Source organism: Alexandromys fortis, unplaced genomic scaffold (assembly GCF_014885135.2).
Source record: "Alexandromys fortis isolate MF-2015 unplaced genomic scaffold, M_Fortis_MF-2015_v1.1 scaffold_8_9099976_23576923, whole genome shotgun sequence".
Taxonomy (NCBI): Eukaryota; Metazoa; Chordata; class Mammalia; order Rodentia; family Cricetidae; genus Alexandromys; species Alexandromys fortis.
This window is the reverse complement of record NW_026067899.1, coordinates 1,423,697-1,449,207: the sequence shown is the minus strand read 5'-3', so window position 1 is coordinate 1,449,207 and position 25,511 is coordinate 1,423,697. Positions and strand designations below refer to the sequence as shown.

General features: G+C 46.6%; 2 protein-coding genes across 4 annotated transcripts in view; both read left to right on the top strand.

The window, feature by feature from the left end:
* The window catches only part of Rapgef4 (Rap guanine nucleotide exchange factor 4), a 259,303-nt gene that overhangs the window by 102,994 nt on the left and 130,798 nt on the right, over positions 1–25,511 (top strand). The window lies entirely within an intron of this gene.
* LOC126489711 (histone H3.3A-like) lies at positions 15,987–16,754 on the top strand. The gene has a single exon (XM_050124171.1). The coding sequence runs from the start codon at positions 16,038–16,040 to the stop codon at positions 16,446–16,448; it is 411 nt and encodes a 136-aa protein (XP_049980128.1). The 5' UTR covers positions 15,987–16,037; the 3' UTR covers positions 16,449–16,754.

The following is a 25,511-nucleotide window of genomic DNA, read 5'->3' as shown; positions in this document are numbered from 1 at the left end:
TTAACTTGTACCCCAGACGCTTTATGGACACCCCACTAGCTGAAACCATCTGTTGCCTTCCTGTCCCGAATGTAGACGATTATCTCAATTCTTCTGAATTAAGAAATAAGATTAATTCTTAATCTTCCTTCAGCATCAGACATTGTAGGCCATTTCTTAAAATGCTGTGTTTTTTGTAGCTTTCTTGTGTTCTTCTTGCCTTTCTTTATATGTTGTTAAAACATGGATAAAGAGGTAGACAGATGGCTTCTCAATTAAAAGTACTTGCTATGTAAGCGTGAGGGCTGAGTTTGGATTTCAACACCCACTGAACAAACCGTGCGCGTGATCTGTAACCCCAGGACTGAATGGTGTGGAGACCAGAGACATGACTGACTTCCAGCCTAACTTGGCAAAAAAGAAAGTTCCAGATGCAGGGAAAGATCCTGCCTCAAAAGAATAAGATAGAGAGTGATAGAGGAGGAAGCCTGACTCTCTCCTCCGGCATCCACAGGGGTACAGGTGCATGGATCCCTCTCCCAAGCACATGCATATACACCACAAACACACACATGCATATGCACACCCACACATACAAAACATAAATAAATTAAATAAATAAACAAAAAGTAATAATAAAAAAATAACATGGATGAGATTGGGCGGTGGTGGCACATGCCTTTAATCCTAGCACTCAGGAGGCACAGGCAGATCTCTGTGAGTTTGGGGCCAGCCTGGTCTACAAGAGCTAGTTCCAGGGCAGCCAGGGCTACACAGAGAAACCTTGTCTCTAGAAAACAAAAGAAACAAACAAAAAGCTTGGCTATTTTGGGGCACCATTCTTTTCCAATGCTGGTAGGGGTGGGCAGGGACCCCACCCACTGGTATGCTTTTCTGCTGGTGATCATGTGCTGCTGGGTGACCCTGGCCTGACTTAGGGATGAGAAGTCTGGATCTTCTCTTCTAGGAGATCCCCTCCAAACCTGTAGAGTGAGGTCAAGAAGTGAGCTTCATTCTTGCTTGCTCCTTTTCTAATTTATATATATCAGGGCATTTGTCCCATCAAAAGTTTTAATACACTAAAGTCTTTTTTGACTTAAAAATAAAAAGATGATTTGACTTTCTGTGCTTTACATTTTTTTAAGAGTCTGTTAGACTACCTGAAAAAAAAAAAACAGCTTTGGTTGCTTCAGGTCTTCGAGTGTCTTGAGGTAATTTGAGTGATCCCATGGAAGCAGTGAGATGCAAACTTTGAACTCTTTCAACTATACTAGCAAGGAAAGGGGAAGAGAGATGGTTTTGCTTGTGGTCAGAAAACTCGTCCACAGGAAGAAACTCTTGACCCTGAACTTGAAGGCCGAGGAGACACCCTTCACTTATCCTGCTGGAACACTTAGCATCCGAGCTTGCTGGCAGCAGTCACTTTGAAACTGGAAATAATGAACTGGAAGACTCTAATTGTTCAGCATCTCATGAGTAACTGGGTTGATAACTGAGAGTCTGTCTTTTTTGTTGAGTCTTTATAATAAGTTATGGGGAAAGAGAGCCAAGCTTTAACCGTTTGAACCTGATCAAATAGGTGCAGACTAACCTGCCTAGATAGGGTTGGGAGGGAGGGAGACAGATCACTGGTTTGACCTTTGACCCTGGCTAACTGTTCATGCAGACTTCATGTGATGTGGAGGAAGTAGAATGACCATGTCAGACAAGGAAAGTTAAGTGTAGCTTGTTTAGGTTCTTTAAGGCCACTTTTGTTGATGAACGCAGAAAATACTTGAACTTTCAAGAGTTGAAATGGAACGCTTCATAGATGCAAATCATGTCTTACCTAAATTAATCCAGATTTTATCTGTTAGGCGACGGCAGATAAGCTAGAGCAAGTGCTATATGCTTCGGTTGCTAGGCTCTCTCTGCCCAGGCAGGCAATGGCATTCGCGCGGGTTACAATAGAAGGAGCCGACCACTGGAATACCTAACACAACCCAGATCCCGGCAATCAATCTCTGCAATAATCAAAACATGAACTAAATGGGTTCTGATCAATATTATTCACACAGCTCAGATTCTTAATGATACTCCTCAACCGAAAGAGAGACATTGGCTTCAAGGTTCGTTTGCGATCCACAGAGAACTCTAAACTTGTTGACACCCCAGTGCTTCTGGAATGTATGAGTCCTGTATTTCATTTTATGGAATTATAGCTGACAGAAAAATAACATGCTCAGATCGTCTCTGGTTTTTCATTCTATTTTCTTTCTTTTTTTCTGGACAGAGGGGCACTAGGGATTAAACCCGTACTGCAGATGCACTCAGTCAGTGAAGGACTTCCCATCTGGCACCATTCTAAGCTCTCATTAGAGCTTAGAATGCTGGGGAGGAGGCAAAGGGGGAAGGACTCCTGGGGCAGAGGGTGTTGGAAAGCCATGTGTATTCTCTTGTTAAGTGTGTCTGTGCCTTTTGTGAGGTGTGTCCCTCACAGATACCCAGAGTGGAGACAGACAGCTTGTGTGAGCCTACTGCTACCTGTCAGTTCAGAGGGCAGAACTGTGGTTCTGTCTTCACCCTTATTAACTGACATTAATGCAGGGAACTCTTAAAAGTTCCAGTCTACTTTCAAGTGGTAGGACGGGTCTAAGTTCTTATACAGTTTCTTGGAGAGCCCGGGAAAGGGCGGATCTGCTGCTATCATCCTCCTGAATCACCTGTGCCAAGGCCAATCCATCAGCAGCCCAGCCCGTCCTGCATTGGACTGACAGACTGAGCTATAGAGAGAGACACCTTGTCGCCACCACTTACCATCGCCTGCAGAAAATTGAGCAGAACCGCAAAACAAGTTGTGCGGTACTCAGCACTTCCTAGGTGGGGGCAGTCGCTCTTCCGGAGGGTCGCAAACTGCCACTGTCACCATTTGTCTCTTGGCTTTCCAACCAAAGGAAATTTGGTTTGATCCTCCATAAAAATTTCTGAAGTTTGGGATGGTAGATGGCCTTGTCCCTATGGTGGTAAACCCATCCACGTGAGAGACCATGCTAGGGCTGGTTAAACCGAAGGTGTTATCCGCTAACCCTAACAACCATAGGTCATGACTTGTAACTAAGGCTTTTGATTTTATTACTTAATTTTGCCCATTTTGAAGCATGAGAAACACATGTGGGGCTGGATAAATGGCTCAGAGGGGAAAGGCACCTGCTGCAAGTCTGGCAGGCTGAGTTTGATCTGGGACCTACGTGGTGAAAGAAGGGGACCAGCTTCTACGGTTGTCCTCTGACCTCCACATACGTGCTGTGGTACACGGTCAAGCACCCATGTGTGTGTGTGTGTGTGTGTGTGTGTGTGTGTGAAGGGAATGAGGACCCTGTTAAGTTTTGTAGGGATTTTTATGCTCCCTGAAGGGGAAAAAAAATCCCGACTCAATCTTTAAGCTTCTGTTTCCCTCTTAAGCAACTGCAGCCTTCATTGGTTTAGAACAGGATTTTTCCCCCTCTGCCTGGTGTGGAGAAGCCACAGCCTCGCAGACGAGCCCCAGGATGGGGTTGTGGCTTGGGTCACAACGCTCTGGTGTCCTCCTAAATAATTATTGGTGGTCATGGCTTCTTTAAGCTGCGGTAGATTATGCTCTGTTGAACGGATATGACTGGTGAGGTTACTTAGTTCCGTGCCTGTTTCCTATCCCTACAACAGCTTTTTACAACCTTTCCTGTCTAGGGCTTGAGATTTAAGTTCAGAAGAAACCCTCTGCAGAGCCAGCAGGCTGATGGCAGACTGCGAGGTGTAGCTTTGTGGAATGAACACCCTGGGGGACTGTGGCTTTGAGCAAAACTTTTGAAATGCGTTGAAAAGAGTTCTGCACGTTTAACTCGGTCCCACAACTTGGCCTAAAGTGTCTCTATTTCTTCTAGAACTGAAAAAAGGGTGGACCCCATAGGTTGCTCAGATAACCTAGCTTCATGTGGCGTTTCTAGTGTCCACTGCTTCAAATCCAGAGATATTTCCTAGGGGGAAAGGGAGACATTCCTTCTTCCCCTGGGGATCTGTCCTTCTCAGGGTTGCCAGCCCCATCTGGGAGCTGACAGGAACTAGAGGTAGGAAGCTTGACTTATTCAGACGAATCAGAAAGGACTCAGAGTGCTGTTCAAAGAAGAACTGGTCAAACGGTTTGTCTTACACTTGTGCTGATTTCTGGGGTGCAGTGTCTCTTTGCACAGTGTCGAGCTGTCTGCCGGTGAGGGCACTGACTGAAGTGAGAAGTGGCAATCGCAGAGAATTTTATTTTGAGAACTCTGAGAGTAGCCTCACCGAGTCCAGGGTTGGGAAGAGAGTAGTGAGTGGCAAGGCACAGTCTCGGCTACTCATCCTGACCTCTGACCCATTTTATCCCCTTCCCTAGGCCACTGTGGTCCTAGCAGAGATTTGTAGCCTTGAGTGGATTTTAGACCTCCATTCTCTAGACCTTGTCAAAGGCATCTCTACATTTTGACAAAAGAAAAAGGCACCATAGGCAGCTCAAAGCGGGACTTGCAGCAATATTCTGAGATGATAGCATTGCTCAAAAAGCAAATGACCAACAAAGGCAAGTGCATATTGAAGCGAAGGAAAGAGCTGGTGGTATTATCAAGCGCTTATTAGGAGTGAAGACCTGGTTTTACCCCAGCTCTGAACGAACAACAACCATGACCAAACAAAAACCAAAACTCCACCCACCCCACCCCCCAAAAAAAAAACCCTCTGGGATGAGTTTTCAAAATCTCAAACTACTGATTGATAGTCCTTGGAACAATTGTAGCAGCAAGAATATTTTTATCCGAGCCATTATCCTGTTTTCAACTTGCTGGAAACGTTGCCATGTTTCCCATCAGAACTTCAGGACGGGATTTATGGCTACTGTGTGTGTACACACCTGTGCTTCTGAGACCACAGTGAAAATGTGAGCTGATTCCTTTTTAGATCCAGAACATGTCACGCCCCACCCACTGGCACAGCCTTGGCACGTTCCTGAGACTCTGCATTTTATAGACACTAGAAGAGCGGCACCAGTCGCCTCCTTTGGCCCTTTAGCTGCCCCCTCTCCCTGGTGCACAATGACACAGTCGTTCAGAGAATTCTGACGGTGTGCAAATATGATGGTTCAGATCCAGATTTCCTTGTAACTGTGGTTCAAGGAACAAGTTTGGAGCTCAGTTCCAGAGCTCGGCACTTAGCAGACACATCCATGCCAGATCCAGGCCTTGCTCTACTTCCTTCACTAAACGGGGGCACCTGCTGGAACTGGAGTGCCTCATACTCAGCCTCTGAGGTCCAAGACTTCTCCATTCTCCCTGGCTGCCTGCACCTGTAAAACATACAGCCATGTGCAGACCTGAAACCCTCCCTCCATTGCTGCTCTGAAGCCCCTGAAAGCATTAAGCATGAGAGACCTTCCGTCTTCTCCACGGTGGAGGGGGGCAGGGCACAGCCACCCTCACGATGAGAATGATGGCGCTGTGTAATTCTGAACATACGAACAGTCTGGTGTGTGAATAGATCCCAAATCTTCATTATTCTCTCGCTCTGAGAGGATTGCTAAGAATAGAGGCAAATAGTTGCTATGAAACTTGTCTGTGACCCTTTCATGACTCAGCCGGCATTGTTAATTTGCTGTGGGAGTCAGCCTTCAACTTGTTGGAACAAATTACTGAAGTTAGCGCTCTCTGCTTCAGAATCAGCACTTCGCAGGAGTTAACTGTACCTACCTGGTGCAGAAAATGAAGCTCAAGGTTAGAGCTGGTCAGGCAGGACTAGAGCCGGGAGGAGGGACGCTGTGGTCAAGTCTCCATCGTGTTTGCCAAGCTCTTTACACCTCCTTTTCTATCAAAACTGTTTCTTCTGCCAGATGTTTTTTCCTGCATCCCCCACCTGCTCCTAACATGGCGATGCATGGTTGCCCAGCAGCCGTTCTTGTTTGCATCTCCTACCTTAGCTCAAGACACTCTAGCATCCACTCCAGGTTTCCAGAGGGGCAGTGTGCTTTGTCACCAGAGATCTACATCTAGCCTGCTTGTTTCTAGAAAAAAAAAAACTTGCCACTGAGCTTATTGGCACCCTTCCAGACGGCAGGGGTGTTATTCCTGTGACTGACATCTGGGTGGTTAGCAGTTGTGGGTAGAAGATTCAGGGAAGAGCTTCATCAAGGCCATCAGAATATTCTTGGTGTATTTGCCTGCTCGGGAACAAAATCAGATCCACCCAGGTGGCTAGACTGATTTAGAAACGTTGTCTGGATGAGAAATCTTAAGGATGTCCCCCAGATTTCATCAACTGAAAAGGAAAGGCCACTAGCAAGAAATATGGGCAAACAATATATGTGGCAACCCAAAAAGGAGTAGAAATGACCAGTAAATGCCCACTTCCTGAAGACAGCCAATGGCAGGGAAAGTCGTTGAAATATCCAGTGGGGAAGTAGGCATTCCCAGAGTTTGCTGGGGTGGGTGCTGATGCTAATCGTACTTCATAGCTTGTTTGCACGCACCATTTGCACAGACATTTCTCCCTCTGACACATTGTCACAAAGACGTGCATATAAGAATCATCTTTGCAGGGATGGAGAGACTGTGTTGTGCTTAGGAGGTTAAGAGTACTGGCTGCTCTACCAGAGGAGCTGGGTCCAATCCCCAGCATCCACAGGGCCACTCACAACCATCTCTCTAACTCCAGCTCCAGATGATCCAACGCCCTCTTCTGGCCTCCATGGGCACTGCATGCACGTGGTGCATAGACATTCATGTAGGCGAAACACTCACATAAAATAAAAGAGAATATTCTTTGTTTGTTTGTTGTTTATCAGACAGGGTTTCTCTGTATAGCCTTGGCTGTACTGGAACTCACTTCATAGACCAGGCTGGCCTTGAACTCAGAGATCTGACAGCCTCTGACTCTCAAGTTCTGAGACAGGAAGTGTGTGTGCCATCACCACCCGATTAAAAGAGAATATTCTTTGCATTATTATTTATAATAGCAAACAACCGGAACAATCATAAATATCCACCAAGATACTTGTCTAAATCATAATTCATGCTTCAACTAAAAGACTACAAAGCAATTTAACTCCCTGAGAAACACATATATAAATCTAAGCAAATCTTCAAGACATATTGTTCATTCACAACCAGGAAATTATAAGACAGGGCCTACGGGCATGATTCCATTTTCGGTAAAATGGGCCTAAAGCCATAGATGTGTAGGCAGAGGTGTAGGTGAACACCTGGAGTTATGAAATATTGTAAATTAAGCTATTTGCCTGGGATGGGAGGGAAGGGAGTGGGGAGTGAAGGAGAACCTTACATGATTTTATTCTGCATACTCTGACCTGTGACTTTTTCATAACAAGAATGAATTCTTGGATTGTTTATGGAATTCATTAAACTTTATATAAAAATAGGAGGCTTGCAGTTTGGTTTTCTGGGAAAGGCACTCAGAATTGCTTCCCAAAGCCGACATGCAGGAAACCACAGGTGGGTGTAATGGAAGTTTTTCCTTTTTATTTTGGTAGTGGTTGGTCTGCTTATATAATTAGGTATGAGAGAGGTTCCCCCCCCCTCTGTCCCCCCTCCCCCACCACAGTGCTGAGGACTGAACCCAGTACTTTGTGCTTGCTAGGCCAGCAATCTTCAAGGAACCAACCCCACCCCCCCCCCCCCCCCCCCCCCCCCCCCCGCCGTAGACTTTCCAGAAAACATACCTGTGCTGCCTGCAGACAAGGCGGACCTGTGAAGCTGACTGAGCCCACCACTTACCTGCAGGTTGGAGTGTGTGGAGAATATTGTTCTCGCATGCTGACTGGACTAGTGTGGTCATCATCAGAGACGGTTATAATAAGACCCTATTCTGGTCACCAGTGTGTGTGCTCCTTCCCGGGCCTCAGAGCCCAGTGCTCAGACAGTGAAGGCAACGCTCCAGGCTCTGATGAGCTTCAGGGGAGTACAGTCTTTTGAAATGCCCTTCTCTGGGTCACTGATGGCCAGGCCGGGCATGGCCATTCCCGGACAGCAGTTCTGTTCTTACGTGCACACTGCAGAGTAATCGGTGGCTGGTGGGCCAGTCTCCCACGCTGCTCTGCTTCCTGCTTCTGGGCAAGAGTTGTGTTTTGTTCATCTTTGTATCCACAGGCCCCGGGCCAGTGCCCGAGCCCCACAAGATGCTCAACAAACGACTGTTAGATGAACGATACATCTGATTTTCAAGCAACTTTTAAAAAAATGTATTATTTTGTGTGTATAGGTGCTTTGCTTGTGTGTATTTCTGTGTCACATGTCTGTCTGGTGCCTACAGAAGCCAAATGAGGGTACCAGATCCCCTGGAACTGGAGTTGCAAATAGTTAGTAGCCACCATGTGAGAGTTGGGAATTAAATCTGGATCCTCTAGAAGAGCATCCAGTGCTCTTAACTGCTGAGCCATCTCTCCAGCCCCACAATGTGTATGTAGGTACAGGGTATATAGGTGGGGTGTGTGTGTGTGTATGTTTGTGTGTGTGTGTGGCCAGAAGACAATTTCAGGTATCCTTTGAGACAAGATCCCTCAATAGCTTGGAGCTCACCATTTAGGCTAGACTAGCCGACCAGCGCACTCCAGAAATCTTACCTCTATCTCCCCAGCATTGGGCTTCTGAGGGTTTGCAGAATCAAACTCAGGTTCTTCTACTTGCAAGGCAAGCGGCTTACCCATTGAGCCTTCCATGTAGCCTACGTCTCACTCTCAAATAAATGAAACTGGAGTTTGCTGTGAATGGAAAAGGCAGAAGCATGGTAGCTAAAAGCTGGCCCAGTTAAAGCTGTGGCCAGGTTGGCTTGGTGTTCACACTTCGGAGTCGACAGGCAGTGACTTTTGACTTTGCAAATCGACCTCCCATGCCTTACCTCTTCCTCTGTAGATGGGGCACACCGCTGCTCATGTGCCTCCCGGGATGCCTTCTGGGGCTCAGTGAAATAAGAGTGAAGAGGTTTCCCAGTGGCCACAGCGCGTGCATGGGGACACTCATTGTTGTTCCTGCTGGCTGTTTTCCAGAACATATGTGACATGAGGTTTTCTCCACTCCCCTTTAAATACCCAGTGATTATTATTTAACTGACTTTGAGATCCATCTTCTAGAAATGGAGTCATTTCCTGAAACACGCTAACAAGCAGCGCACCTTTTGGTTCGGGAACATTATCATAAGCAGCAATTACTGTCCTGCGGAAGGCCCAGAAATACTGCCTGAGCCCACAGAGGTGTGGACCACTGCCATGTTTCACAGCTACCCTGGTTTTTCAGCTCTTTTGTCTTAGCGCCCTTAATGGCCAGCTGTCAATTCTTATTACTCTCAGTGGCCTGTGTGTAGCACATTCCTTCATCATTATAATTTCTCCTTTTAATAGGCTGTCCTCCGAGGAATCAGGTAGCCAACGAGGCTATAGTTGTGCATAAATAACAGTGACCTGATGAGGGTCCTTAGGAGCTCTCTGATGAATCAGATGAGTAAGCTTTGCAACTCTAGTGGGGGTTGAGTCTTTTCTTTCTCTTTGACATCACTATTCCGTATAGTTAAGACAGACAAAGCCTTACCATGCACAAATTCCCCCTTCCCTCCATCCTTGCACTCACTCACAGTGGCTCCCTTCTAGCCCAGGCTGGGATAAGAGGCGTGTGGCACCAGCTCTGATTCTCTGTTTACTATTCTCCGGTTTTAATTTGAGTTCAGCACAATGCTGTGGACTGGTCCCTCACCATGTCCTGTACTCAGTGAGAAGCACTGTGAGCTGCTGAGAGAGACGTTGAATTCTAGCTCTGAACCTGCTACTTATGTGAGTTCAGTTTGTCTCCTCCGACCAGGGCTCAGACTGGTACTGCCAATGTTCATGAAAGCTACGGGTTAATTCTAAAGGGCCAGAAGTCGTATTAGCATCATGACACTCCAGCACACGGCCGCACCTCTGCTTTTAGAGTTCTTCTGAGAATCTGGCTTGAGACAGAGTTCTGTGTTTTTATCGAAGACATTTCTCAGCAGCCTTTCTGTGAACCCCTGTTCTTGGAAGGGGGTGGCGATGGAACCCATAAAACCACTGTGAAGCTGCTGTCTGGGAGATGAACGAAGGTTGCAGGGGGTGAGGTAATAGAAAGTACCACCGTGAGGGATGTACTGAACTGAGATGGGGGGACAGCTCCCATTTCTACTAGATTTTACCCAAAAGTTCATTTAGATCTACAGATGGGAAAAGATGAAAATAAATACGTGGTATGTTAATGGGCTTGAATAGAGGATCTGTTGATAATTAAGTTGATCCAGTATTTGTCTTTTAAAGGTATACTAAATTTCTCTGACTAAATGACATATTTCTGCAGGAGCCATTTGTCTTGAAGCACACAGTATGAGATGACTTGTGACGATTCAATAATGTTCTTTTATCAACTTGAAATTTGCTCTGGCAGATGACTGCCGTGTGCCCCTCCCCCGCATCTACTCTTTCTGGTTTCTTTGGACCTCTTTGGGGATCCAGTTTGAATTTCCTCATTGTGGCTCTGGGTCCTCCGGGGCTGCCTGACCCTGGAGGCCCGGAGGGTAGGTCTTGCTGTGCCTTCGTTATATAGTTGACGGACACTCGGCCAGTTTAGCTGTCCAGTTTGATGAAATGCCGGAACTTTAGATACTTCAGTCGGACATGCTTGTGAGGGACAAGGCTGAGACAGGAGCATGAGCTGCTGTGGAGAGGAGGGAGGAGCTGAAAGCAGGTTGTGAAGGGAGCAGGTGGAATCCCTGATCTCAAGACCTACGTTTATATCCTGACCTTTCAGTTTTTAAATATGTGTTATTGTGTATGTTCTGCATGCATGAGTGTGTGCATGCATGTGTGTGTGTGAAGGCCTGTTTTTCTACCTTCACGTGAATTCTATGAATGGAACTCAGGCCACCAGGCTCGTGGGACAAGCACCTTTGCCCTCGGAGTCAGAGTTGCCTTGTCTTCCATCCTGTGAGAAGTCAATCGTCACCGTCATTGCCGTGCCAGAGGCAATTGCTAGGATGATGAGTGTTGGGCCCGCCAACTCTGAGGTTCTGGCTCTTTACAGCATCGGGCTGTTTCCTTGCTCTTGCGCACTTCAAGTTCAATCACTGCTCTCACCTATGTTTTAGCTTTCAATTTTAATTTTATCAATGGCCTGCCATCCACGGATTTCAGAGAATGAAGCCAGGGCGAGGGTATCAGTATGGGATCAGATGGCCAGGGATGTGGTCAGGAGACAGAAATAAGGTAGCTTTAAAACAAAGTGTTTCGTATGTATAAACACACACACACACACACAGAGAGAGAGAGAGAGAGAGAGAGAGAGAGAGAGAGAGAGAGAGACAGAGAGAGAGACAGAGAGACAGAGAGAGAGAGACAGAGAGAGAAAGAGAGAGAGAATTAGTCCAGCAGCCTTGGAGAGAACCTGCTGAAGATGGATAGACTCTTTAAAGAGCAAAGTTCATTGAAGAAACACAAGAGAGGAAGTTCAGGGGGCCCGACCAACATTAAGAACAGTTTGCTTGGCTAACCTCCTGGTGGAGTTTTACCCACATTTTGCTGTCCTTTAAGATGATTTCCCAATAGGTGGGCTATGTGGGAAGCTTGTTCAAGCCCAGCGGTGTCTGAGTGGACTTTAGTTACGGAATGAGCCTGAGCCGTCCTCGCACAAACATCAAGCAGTATAGGAATGAGATGCAAAGTGTGGTCTGGAAGGAGGAGAGAGCGCCAAGCCTTCCCTTACCCGGTATTTAGGGGTATTTAGGTGAGTGAAAACAACAGACTCTGTGTCGGAGTCATTTTTGAGTGAGGAAGGAGCGAGATGATGTATGTGGTCAGCGAGATAATTGGCCTCATGGAGTTGGGACAGCAGCCATGGAATCAGACCAATTTCTGTCCTCATCGATTAGGCGTCTTCTAGTCACTAAACTGCCACCACAGCAATTTCGCTGCGACGGTGACCTGTGATCACAGTGTTTAAATTCCACTAGAGCCCTGCACCTCCACCCAGGACCAGGGCACCAACAGTGAGCCGTTAAAATGCATGAAGCCGCGCCTCGCTGGGAGGTTGTTCCTACCTCAGTAACTCCGAGTGTGAAACCATGAAAGCGGTTTGAAATTCTTTACCTTCAGATACAAAACCTTAATACCATGGTGACCTTGGACTGTAATTTGGGTAACCAGCACTTTTAGGCCCCATTTTACAGCAGGGAGGTAGATTGGTTAGAAAGCAGGTGTTTGCAGTCAGTAGCGCTCGTGGGTTGGTTCCTGCAAACCCATCTCAGATGAGTGTGTTTGCAGAGTCTTGACTCCCCATTGTTCAGAGGTTCTGACATGCAAGTCCCTTATCTAAAGTGGAGTACTGTCTGTAGGAGCCCTGTGCCCCCCCATGTTCTCTATTGGTCTCTAGCTTACTTATAATACCTGACACAGTGTAAATATTGCTATTCTGTCATCCTTAGGGAGCAACAAAGAGAAAAATGAGCACATTTTTTAGTGCAGATAACAACTTTAAAAATATTTTCAATCATGGGTCAAATCTATAGATGCCAGATGTAGATGCAGAAAGCCAAAGATATGACTTGAAGAAACTCATGTGAGATTTTTCTTTCTCACAGCATGAGTCAGGTTGTGCTTTCTAGTACACTTTCTCTAGCTGAGGTCCAGAATATTCCTGCTGCTGTGGGAATTCCTCTGCGTTTGTTCAGTCCTTGCTGCACTGGGCTGCTGTGTGTCTGGTTCAACCTCAAGAGTTTTTGCTTGTTTTTATTGTGGGACAAAGAGTCTCAGTGACCCCCAACTGGCCTAGAACTCTCTATAAAAACCAGGTTGGCTTACCTCATACTGATCCGTCCACTTCTGCCTCCGAGTGCTGGGAGTAAAAGTGTGCCACACCACACCCTGAGAGCATTGGAGTCAATTTTGAATTATCTTTGTCTGTGATGCTTCAGTTGTTCAATGGTTTAAACATAGCCCCTGAGACTGATTACATACCTCATATCTGTAGACATTTTCTTCTTCTTTTTTTGACATTGGTCAAAAAAATTATTTAGAAAGATTTGACAGCATTTGAAAATAGCTTCTAGTTTTGTTGTTTAACTCGGATGAAACAGAAAGGTTACTTTGCATAAATGCTATTGGTGTGCCATCTATACAGGACCATGACTCAGCTGCCTAGCAGCTCAGTGGACTGGTTTTCTGCGTCCCACTTCAACAGTCAGTGTCCCCCCTCTTTCTGTCTGATGGCTTTCTTCACTAGCAAGGTGTGCTGGTTAGGTTAACTGTTGGCTTGACGCAACCTAGAATCACTGGGAAGAGCGTCTCATGAGAAACTCTCTAGAGCAGTGGTTCTCAACCTTCCTAATGTTTTAATATAGTTCCTCATGTTGTGGTGACCCCAACCAGAAAATTATTTTATGGCTACTTCGTAACTGCAATTTTGCTGCTGTTATGAACTGTAATGCAAATATCTGTGTTTTCCAATGGTCTTAGGTGACCCCTGTGAAAGAGTCATTCGACCCACAGGTTGAGAAGCGCGGACCTAGACCGAGTTGGCCTGTGCACATGTCTATGGGGGATTGTCTTGATTATTACTTGAGGTGGGAAGCTCTACCTTGAAGGTGGTCGGTACTGTTTTATGGGCTGAGCCTTGGACTGTGTAAGTGCGTAGCAGAAGATTGTTGCGTACTAGGAGGCAAACATGGGCGTGATATGACCAGCGGCCTTGACTCTCCTGAGGTGATGAGCTATAACCTGGAGTTGTAAGCCAAATGAACTCTTTCCTCCCCTGGGTTGTTTTTTATTAGGGTTCCTTATTAAAGCAACAGAAATCAAGGGGTCTTTGCAGGCAGAGCCCAGCACAGGTTCCCCCCGTGTTCATTCATGCAATGAGGATTGTTCGCTCTTTATCCCCATATGGATGGGTGTGTAAGTGCATACCCCATACCTCCTTAGCGGGTCCCCAGAATAATTGATTTCCAGTGTCCAGAGCAGCATTGGCTTTTCTCTCCCCTCCACCCCACTTTCCCCTTCCATATGCTTTCTGAGATTCCAAATACAAAAATCCGTGCAAACCAAGACCTGAACTCTGCCAGACTGTGGGTGGAGCCAAAACCAAGACAGAATTGTTTTCTAAGTTTCTACTTAGGTTCCTATGACCTATTTTACCTGGCCTTCTGCCACCTCCAAATCTCTTACAGCAGACCAATCAATTCCTAGAGCCCTTCAATACTTTTCTCTTACCGTAGAATAGAAGCCAAGATCCCTAATGCATCCTCTTGGCCTAAAGGGACCTGCTGTTCCTGTCCTTCAGTGCCGGAGACCCTCTGGCTGTGTCCAGGGCTCTCTGTGTGCCTCAGCCCACTAGCCTGAGTCTCTCTGTACCCCCTTTCCTCTTCTGGGGCGTTTGTTCCCACTATCTTACTTTTCAGCTGTTTCCTGGACCTCTCAGACTTGGTCCAGCACCTCAAACTCAAGTTTGCTTGGAGCCTTGTGCCTTAATGCTTTTCACGTGTGCACCCCCAACTTTTTGTCAGCTGTGTCTAACTCAGAATCCGAACAAAACACAGTTTGACTAGAATACCCCTGCATCCACTGGTCTCCACGTTACCTGTTCTCTTCTTATGCAGCTGCAGGGTCACCTGCGCAGAAAAAGGTTTGCCTTAAAAACTTAGACCAAATAATAATAATAATAATAATAATAATAATAATAATAATAATAATAATAAGTTTAGAGACCCTTTCCCCAGATCGGGAGCTCTTTGGGAGCCAGGTGCCTCGCTCACCATTGTGGCCTAGCATAGGGCACTATCAGTGCTCCAGAGTAGACAAAATATAAATATTATTTTACTGTCTGAATTGAAAGGAGCTCTAGGAATATTGCCCCTGTTTCCTCCTTGCTGTTGTTGGTCCCCGTCCTGTGGATTGTGGGTGTCGCTGTAACAGAACTACCAACAACAAGAGGCCCTCTGCAGACAGCCTGGCCTCCTTAGGGACCTTGTCGGACAGCGTGGGATTTGCCTCTGTGGCACTGTGGGACTGTTTACTGGCCCCACGGGTGGCCTTTGGACTAGAGAGAGACTTCCTTTTTTAATCTTGAACTTTGGCTCAGGTGTTTCAGGGCAGGCGGGATGTGCTGCTCTGTGCCGCTTTCCAGATCAAAAAGGACGTCTCCCTGCTTTTATGTTTACGTGGGGAAACGTGACCACGCTGGGTTCAACTTGAAATCAGAGCCTAGTGAAGAACAGAGAGGATATCGCTTTTACTCTGACCACACGAAGTATGAAAATGTCCATGCCGGATGCGGCTGTTATTTCTTTTAGCATACAGATTTTCATTGTTTTTCCTTTTAAAAAATACTAACATCTCCCATGCTTCTCGCCAATGTCGGTCTGAGCATCTCCACCTGTGTCTCCTGGTATGTTCCAGGCCAGCGCTGTGAGGCTACAGCTTTGTGTACAGCCAGACCGCCACTGTTTTTTGTAAATACAATTTATTGGAGCATAGCCACGCTCACCTAGTTATGCGTTGTCTGTGCCCACTTTTCCCTGTGTATTGACCTGAGGTGTCCAGCCCTTTGCAGGGTGCGTGTACCGATCTGCTCTCGGAAGCCTGTGATTGTTTGGATATGGTCTGTGGCTCAAAGGTCCGTGTGCGGAACACTTGGTCCCTGGAGTAGGGGTGTGATGGAAACTTCAAGAGGCAGGGCCTAGCTGAAGGTAGGTCATGTGGCTCCACCTCCATCACTAAATTCATTTTCTCCTTGTGCAGTAGGACAGGACTGATGGTTGCTAAAGCAGACTGTGTCTGCTCCCCCTCTATTCCTCACTCACATATATGCCCTTCCTGCACGCAAGGTTGGTCCCCTTTCTGCCTCACAGTCATGTGATATTCTGATGGGTCCTTTCCAGGATGCTGATCTGTGCTATATGGACCCTCTAGTCTCCTGAATCATGATCCAAATAAAACTCTTTTTGTTGGCCAGCGCCGCCTCTCGCTTGCCGAGCTCCAGCCAAAGGAGAAGGGGGGTAAGTAAGGAGGTGCCCATACCATGGCTCGTACAAAGCAGACTGCCCGTAAATCCACCGGTGGTAAAGCACCCAGGAAACAACTGGCTACAAAAGCCGCTCGCAAGAGTGCGCCCTCTACTGGAGGGGTGAAGAAACCTCATCGTTACAGGCCTGGTACTGTGGCACTCCGTGAAATCAGACGCTATCAGATATCCACTGAACTTCTGATCCGCAAACTCCCCTTCCAGCGTCTGGTGCGAGAAATTGCTCAGGATTTCAAAACAGATCTGCGCTTCCAGAGTGCAGCTATTGGTGCTTTGCAGGAGGCAAGTGAGGCCTATCTGGTTGGCCTTTTTGAAGATACCAACCTGTGTGCTATCCATGCCAAACGTGTAACAATTATGCCAAAAGATATCCAGCTAGCACGCCGCATACGTGGAGAACGTGCTTAAGAGTCCACTATGAGGGGAAACATTTCATTCTCAAAAAAATTTTTTTCCTCTTCTTCCTGTTATCATTAGTTCTGAATGTTAGATATTTTTTCCATGGGGTCAAAAGGTACCTAAGTATATGATTGCGAGTGGAAAAATAGGGGCAGAAATCAGGTATTGGCAGTTTTCCATTTTCATTTGTGTGTGAATTTTTAATATAAATGCAAGATGTAAAGCATTAATGCAAGCAAAATGTTTCAGTGAACACATTTCAACAGTTCAACTTTATAAAAATTATAAATAAACCTGTTAAAATTTTCTGGACAATGCCAGCATTTGGATTTTTTTAAAATAAGTAAATTTCTTATTGACGGCAACTAAATGGTGTTTGTAGCATTTTTATCATACAGTAGATTCCATCATTCACTATACTTTTCTAACTGAGTTGTCCTACATGCAAGTACATGTTTTTAATGTTGTCTGTCCTCTGTGCTATTCCTGTAAGTTTGCTATTAAAATACATTAAACTATAAAAAAAAAAACTCTTTTTGTTATGTGTGGTGGGGTTAGGTAAATTGGCATGGGAACTCAAAATTGAATAAGACTTAGCTCTTTGTAATTAACCGAACCCGTCGTTTTTCTTCATTTGCCTTTCTTGCTAGAGCGCTGTGTGTGTCTGAGCCCTTTATGTGACACTGCCTCTGGCTACAAAGCCACCCTGTCCTTTCCTGTTTAGAAAACACAGCCTACAAGCTAGCATCTCTGCTTAGCTTTCAACTTCCTTGCAAAACTTCTGAATTCCCACAAATGTATTTTTTCCCCCTTCTGTATTCCCAGACCCTTAGGTAGGCATTAAAATGACTTATCACCATAGGCCTCAGTGTGCCTGGATTCGTGTTTTTCTCCTGCTACAGTATGGGCGCAATCAAGGTCCTGCATCCAGGTAGATGATACAATGACACATTCAAGTTGGAGCATTGTAGAGTCTTTTTAAAATGTTTTATCTATTATTATCTGAGTATGACCTGTATACACATGTGCATGCCACAGCACATGTGTGCTACATATGGAGATGAGAGGGCAAGTTTGCGGAGATGGGTCAATCTGTCCACTTTGACATGGGTTCTGGGGATCCAGTTAAGGTCAACAGGCTTGTGTGTCAAGATCCTTTACCCACTGAGCTATCTTACTGTCCCCATTGGATGTTTTGTAGCAGCGTACAGGATTGCATAGAGGTAACAGAAAACACGCCGCAGGAGGAGACTCTTGGCTGTAAAGGACTTGGGTCACCTGTTTCCTACTTCCCCCATTTCCAACCATCTTAAAGATGGAAAACAGGAGGTGCAATTGAAGAGGGGATTTGGTCAGGATTCCTAGTAGACCAGCCCTTAGCTCTTCTGACTCTCTCAGCTGTGCCGTGCCGTGGGGTAGGGTCTGAATGTGACTAGACGCAGCGTGTTGGCTGCAGAGATGGTGGGAGAATTGTTAATTCTTTATTCCCTCTGGAGGAAGCTGGGTGTTGATTGGTAGCCCAACCTCCGATAGCAGGACACGAAGGATAGTGATAGTCTAACCTCCATGCTTCATTTGAAGGCATTCGGACATCTTCGTCCCCTTTAGTTTTTCTTGTGGAACTTAAGAATATTTCACCATCCCTGGTACTGTCGTTGCCCTCGTCAGTTAAACCTAAACGCCTTCAAAGTTGCTTTGAATCCATGATGATCTTGGTAGCCGCAGCTTGGTGACCTGGATGTGACAAGCAACTTAATATTCTCCCTTTTCATGGAAGATGGAATTGGAAAACAGAAAGCAGTGGTTTTCAACCGTTTCTCCTATTTATCTGAGTGGCGGTGATTTCATGTTGCTAGAACAAGCGAGCTGCTGGGAGCTTCGCATTTTCTGACTGCCTAATGGGAAGCATTTGATCTGGCGAAGAGCCCACTTGTCCATCTTCCCGGGGCTGACAACCACTTACGGGGTTATGAGCGTGCACTTTAATCGACTTCCTGGACACCTCTCCACTGGGGGAGAGCCTGCAGACGGGGAAAGGAGTGCGCGAGTGCTGACAAACAATTCCTGAGATTGATAGGTGGTTTGGATCTCATTTTAAATACCAGGAAAGCCATATTCATCATCTCGGAGAGCAGATCTGAATGAGAGCTTCAAGCCGGACCTTCTCCGTTAATACTTAACGAAGTTACACTCTAAGCGTTGAGACACTCATTTCTTTTCCTTGCTGAAGAGCTGAGAGAGCAATCACATGGCCCCGAATCCTTTTTAAATTAATGGGCTTTTGACATCTTTGGAGCATGTTTAATAAAGAAATCCAATTTTTTTTTCTGCTGGCTTCTCATGGTTCAAGCTTTGGCAGTCACTTAAGCGTTATAATAACGTCAGTAAAGAGGTCTTGTTTGCTTACAAATAGAATTCAGTGGTTTAGAGACTGGATTATGTCCCGTTACTAGAAACACGGGCCACAGTTGGTCTCTGTTCACTGAGTGACTTTGCAATTAGGATGGTGTCCAAGTAACAAATGCTTCTTCTCACACGGAGCCCGTTACAGCCTGCAGTTCCCCCTGATAGGAAAAGGTCTTACCAGAGGACTGGCCTAGACACGCGGGTGAGCTATAATCAAATATATTTGTATATGTATATCCAGACCATGTGCACATGACCGATTGTGCTTGCTTCATTACTTCCTAAGACCAACCAGCAAGGCAAGAAATTTTAAATATGGATAGAAATTTTGCAACATCCAGGTCAATATCATTAAACTTTTTGCAAAGGAAAAAGGCATGCAGGTGTTTCAAGGGCTCCGTCTCTCAGACTCTGGGACTGTATGATGGCGCACGAGACACATACAGCCACAGAAGGAAGCCACAGAAGGAAGGAGGCTGCATGGCTTTGTCGGCACTGCCGAGTTGTGCATGCCACCTACAGCAGTCCCGGGACTGGAAAGCAAAACTCGAACAGACGCTCAGCTGCTGGACCGTGAAGGGAGAGCATGTAGCCGGAAAGCATGTAACCGGGACCTCGGCTGTGAACCGAGAACCACAGAGAGGGCTTTCAGTTTGGGCAGCTGAGACCCTGATGCCAGAACTCGGCTTTTGCTAAGGAAAGCTGCTGGTGACATTTGTAGTGGCTCTATTTAAGGACAGGAAGTTTGGGAAGGTTAGATGACTGATAAGAGCCAAAGCTCAGTCAGAACTTGAAGGACTGGCGACAGCCATTTCCACAATTGTCCCTGGGGACTCCAGGGTGACCCTTGGTGCCCTCTCCTGCCTCCCTCCCCTTCTAAGGGGACTCGAAGAATTTTCTTTGCAAGGAAGTCAGGCTTTATCTAAGGGAGCCTTATTCTGAAGAGCTTTCCTTGGTTGTCTTTTGAAATGTCATTTCCTACCTCTGCAAACGAGGAAGAGGAAAACCAGCAGAAGGACTTTAGCATCTCTACCACTTAGAACTTCGTTGAGCGCTGCTTCCTGCTCTCCGCACTCAACATCAGGTTACTGATTCCTTCCTCCACCCAGCAAGTCTCTCTAGCATCTTTAAGTCAAGAGAGGCAGCTGGCAAATACCCCGTGAGAAACAGGGAGGGGGCGTGTGAAGAAAACCCCTTCAAGTCACTCCTTCCACGCCGAGATACCAAACGCCACAGGAAATGTCTTATCCCGCGATTTCTATCCTTTGAGAATCAGCAGTGGAAATGAAAACATGGGACTCTTTGCTGAGAAATTATTACGAACCCCAGGACAGCAGAAGCACGGCAGTCAGCCAGGACCAGCGCCCTCCGATGGCTACTGCACAAGTTGCAGGTCCCACACCCCAGAAGCTGGGTCTGATTGATTGTTTCTTCCTTATGAGTCCCAAGACTGGTGCCGGCCTATTCTTTACATGCGTGACTGCAACTTCTGTCAGATGCTAGCTTGGGAGGTCTCTCAGTGTCTCCTGACTTCTCTCAAGCCCTAACTATGTAGTTTGTTTCCTTTTATCTCTTGTCTTCCACCTTTCTTTTTCTTTTTGTAAGTATGTGTTCTACTCACGTGTGCACATGTGTTTTTGCTGTGCTCGCCTGGGTGTGTGTGTATGCACGTGGAGACCAAAGACCAAGGCCAGGCGTCCTCCCTGACATCTTCTGCTTTATTTCCTTGACACTGGTTTCTCACTCATCCTGGAGTTCCCCGGTTGTCTAGACTGGCTTGTCAGGGAACTCCCAGGATCCTCCCGGCTCCACCTACCAGTGCTGAGCTACGCCCAGCTTTTTCTGAAGGTTCCAGAGATCCGAACTTTGTGCGTGGGCAGCAGGCACTTTCCCCACAGAGCTGTCTCCTTGGCACTCCTTTTTTAAAAGACATTTTTTCCTGATGAGTTTCTGCTTTTATGGCCCCTTTTCTCACCTCACTGCCCTGACATCTGTTTCTCTCAGAATTCTGGGCCAGTACTAAGTACTAAGATGCTTGATGGGACAGTAAGTCTAATCACAAAACACAGAGAGCCAGATTCATGGTCGTTTGTTCTGCGAGGTGGGATTAGAGGCAGCTGAGAGCGTGGACTGAGGGTGCGTGTGTGGCAAGGAGAAATGAGTGGGCATCCGACTTTCTTACCAAGTGAGCAGTGAGGACGCAAGTTCAGCTAGGAAAACGTCAGGAAGAGAGGTAGTCCATCCTTTCCCCAATCGGCATAGAGATTTCCAGTAACTGTGAACACCGGGAGCTTCACTAAGCTGATTTCGAGAGGGCTGAGTTACAGCGGGTTTACTGTCAGTGGCAGGAGACTCCTCTGGTCTTCGTCAGGGTTCCCATTGCTGTGATAAGATGCCACGACCCAAGCAAGTTCAGGACATAAGGGTTTATTTCCTTACACTTACCTTCAACGCTGAAGGAAGTCAGGACAGGAACTCAAACCGGGCAGGATCCCAGAGGCAGGAGCTGATGCAGGGGCCGTGGAGGGCTTACTCATCATGGCGTACTCAGCCTGCTTTCTTATACAACCCAGGACCACCAGCCCAGGAGTGGCCCCTCCCACAGTGGGCTGGGCCCTCCCCCATCAATCACTAATTAAGAAAATGCCCTACAGGCTTGCCCACATCCCTATCTTCTTGAGGCTTTTTCTCTGTTGAGGTTCCCTGTTCTCAGATGACAATAGCTTGTGACAAGTTGTCAGAAAAATACCCAGCCTAATCGACCCCTTGTCAACTTGACATACCAACATGTCACGATTAAGCCACAACCTTTCCTTTCTTATTCATCCCTAAGATCACACATGAATGTTGACATCACAGTACAGAACATTTTCACACTCAAAAAACTCCCTCAAACCTTACAAATCCAAACATTTTAAGTCTTTTTGAAAATCCGAAGTCTCTCAACCGTGGGCTCCTGTAAAATAAAAGTTAGCTAAAGACTTTCTTCTTTCAAGAAGGAAGAACCAGGGTATAGTCATAAACAAACCAAAGCCAAACCAAATTCCGGTGTTGTTCTTGGTGGTCAGTCATGCTAAGGTACTGGCATCTCCAGAATTCCGGGGTCTCTTGCAGCAACTGTGCTGCGCTTTCCCCGATAGCTTCTCCTGGGCTCTCTTCAGGGACTCCAGACCTGCCACACAGCCAGCCTCAGCTGCTCTCCATGACCTTCACGCCTTCAAAATCCATACCTCCTGGGTGACTCTCACAGTACTGAGTTCAGCTGGCAGCATGAGGTCCACACTTGGCCACCTCTGGAACACAGCTTGTGTGTGCTGAGCTCTGAGGGAACGCTTCCTAGAAGATTTCAAGTTGATGATGCTGGTCTCTTCTTAATCTGAGGTAATTTCTCAGTTCCAACAGGCCGGCATCAATTGTCCCAGGAAATCAAGGGCTCCGTTCATTTTAGCGGTGCTGGTGCCTGGTTAATAATAGCTGATTCTTCACTCTCAGAACCACAGATTCTTAATTCAAAATGGCAAACGCCCCTGCTGGAGTTTTCAAACTTCCCTCTGAACTTCCCAAGCCAGGCCCCCATCATTTGCTCTCAGTGCTTTCTTCCAGGCTCCCACAGAGAGCTCACCAGGCTTCAAAGAATCAATGGCTTTTCTAGCCCAGAGTTCAAATTCCTTCTAAAAATCCTCCCCAAAACACACGGTCAGGTCTGTTACAGCAATCCCCCACAATCCTGATATCAGTTTCTGTCTTAATTAGGGTCACTGTTTCTGTGATGAACACCATGACCAAAAGCAAGTGGAAGAGGAAAGGGTTTATTGGACACAAACATCCATGTCATATAGTCCATCATAGAAGGAAGTCAGGGCAGGACCGCAAACAGGGTAGGACCCGGAGGCAGGAACTGATGTAGAGGCCATGGAGGGGAGCTGCTTACTGGTTTGCCCCCCACTCTTCTCAGCCTAGGGGTGGCACCACCCACAATGGCCCCGGCCTTCACCAATCAATCACTAATTAAGAAATGCTCTACAGGCTTGCTTGCAGACCGATCTCAGAGAAGAGGAAACCGGAAATTCAGGAATGTTTGTCCTGTTGAAAACCTTCACAAATATTTATGACCTCTCATCTCCTATTGATTTATGCAGCAAATGTTTGTAAAGGCTGCCCCCTTTTCTCAGGCGCCGTGTTACAGGCGAGTCTAAGAAAGAGAAACGAGGAGCGGTTCAGGTCTAAAAGTGTGCTGTGTACTAGAGAGAGGCGATGCCGGCGCTCTGGGCCCGAGTACGGTGAGGACGCAGTGTAAATGGCCATCTGTGGTCAGCAGGGTGAAGGACATCACCTGGAAGCAGAAAACTGAGCAAAGACGGGGGGAGGGTGACGTGACTCAGTCCTTGGGGGGAGCTGCGGGCAATGGAACAGAGTTTGAAGACACTGGTGAATCCTGAGCTGATACCACACATGGACGTCCTTTGTGGCAGGTGGTGAAGAGAGATGGAGCATAGAGAAGTCATGGGCCCAGTAACGGCTAACCTCTGCCCATCCGAAGGCCGCTGTTCTCAGCTACAGGTGCTGAGCTCAAGGCTGGAGACTCGGGATTCTTGGCCCTGCTCTTCTTCATAAGATTACATTTTTAATCTCATATTTTAAAAAATTAGTCTTTTGATTTAGCCAGGGCCTTAGAGCCATAGAATATTAGCCACGGTCATACTGACAATGAATTTATTAAGTATGAACTTTGTCTTTTTTAGAAGTTAGAGATCCAGGGTTGCCCAAAAGTCCTGACATAATGTCAGTATTTAGCTCCTTATGGAAAACTGTTTAGTTGGTACTGAAGCACCTCCTGTCCTGATCTAGGCATCTATGGGCAGCTAACTCTCACTTTCAAATTCACCTCCAAAGGCTGAGGTGAGGATAACTTGATGGTAGTCTTTGTCTAGCGTGTCCAAGGCCCTGTGCTGTAAACAGAAGTGAACTCATCCTAAAATTGGTCCCACTCAATGGCATAGTGGGGTTGACATTGTCACAGTGAGAGCCTTTGGGTGCAGACCAGTACACAATTCTTCCCAAGCCCTTTGGAAAGATGCTGCTAGGAAAATCTTTTTAAAACCCACCACTCTCCATGAAGACCTACGCTCCGTTAAGACCTCCTCTTCATTGGTTGACAGACATACAAAGTCAGGGCAGCCCACTCTGTGTGTGCAGTGTGTGCATCGTGGGAAAGAACCGCCAGTCGTCAGGGTTTACTTTTAGAATAGTTGAGCAAACTGCATGGAGTTGGGGGCTGGGCAGTAACAAGAGTACAATGTGCAGTATTGTTGGTTCTACGGTTTTAGGAAGATCCGTTGCCCGAGACCACTCATATTTCCCGTCTTTCCTGCTCTGCCCCTGTTTGGTGTAACCTGGTCCCCAAAGAGTATTCAAGGTCAGTGACCCTTGTGGACAGCTCTGCTGTCCATAGGGTTTCCCAATGCCACTTTAGCTTCGTCACGGTGCTTGCTTGTGAGAAAAGTCACCCACGATCGTCCTTCACTGGCCCAAGATGCTGGGCTCTTGGCACTAAAGCGATACTGGTTTCCTGTGAGAACTTTGAAAATCTAAATTCCCATTTATTGCAAGGTGTAGAGTAGAAAGCCAGAGGTGATCTTTCTCAAAGTTGTAATTCTAGGTCCTCTCTTTCTTTCCTTCTCTTTTCACTCTAGGGGAAAGGATTTGGTGGGAGAGAGTAGCAGAGCTTTCTTTTCTTTTCTTTTTTTAAATGAGCGTGCGTTTTGGAAGTAAGTGGAAGCAACTCCACTGGAGTGGGAGAGAAGGTCCCATTCATGCACTGTGAATAGGAGTGGAGACCATAGAGCTAGGACGTAATGAGAAGAGAAAGCTGACCCGTGACTGTGAGGAGTGTGTCAAGATGTGCCTTTGCTTCTGGGGTGTGCCGAGCTCATCGGGAGGGTCTCTCTGCCTTGCTGTCTGTTCCCCGTTCCAGATCACACCAACCCTGTGAAATCGTCACACAACCACCAGCGCCTGCACTGTTTTGGCCTTGCAGGTGGCCGTGCACGTCATGGAATACTGTCGCAACGCCGGGTTTGAGCTGTTTTGAGCTCTTCATGCTTGCTGGCCACTTAGCGCTTTGTCTATTGAGCCTCTTCAAAGAGCGCCAAACAGAAGACCTGTGTTTGGGTTTTCTTTGGAGAGCTCTTCAGGGCTTCTGGGATGCCAGGGACGAGGGCGGGCAGTGGAGGCTCCTGTGACTTTCCGCCTGTTTTGAATGCTCCCTGGGAAGCATCCTGTAACTGCTCCTCTTTTATGTTTTCTCTTCTTCTTTGTTTTCAGTCCTCCTTGGACAGCAGCTGGATTCTGCTTTCAGGACTCTTAATTCCCTGTCCTGTTGTGAGCCATTCTTGTGGGTGTTTTTTTTTTTTTTTTCTTAAGAATATGAACTGTAGTGATTAGCTAAAACATTGACTTTGTGGAACTTACCATTGGTAACTATTGCTCGAAAGTAGGGCCAGCACACATTTCCCGGGAGCCAGGATTTTTTCTCTCCCCGTTCAGCCCCCTTATCTGAGGATTGAGGACTTTGAAATAAGATGAATATGCCAAACAAACATGCCACAGGGCACATTTTGTGGCGATTGTTCTCAGGTGCCTATTGGAGTTCTATCTATCTATCTA

Excerpts from the sequence above, each read along its gene's own strand:
- LOC126489711 (XM_050124171.1), top strand. The coding sequence starts at position 16,038 with ATGGCTCGTACAAAGCAGACTGCCCGTAAATCCACCGGTGGTAAAGCA.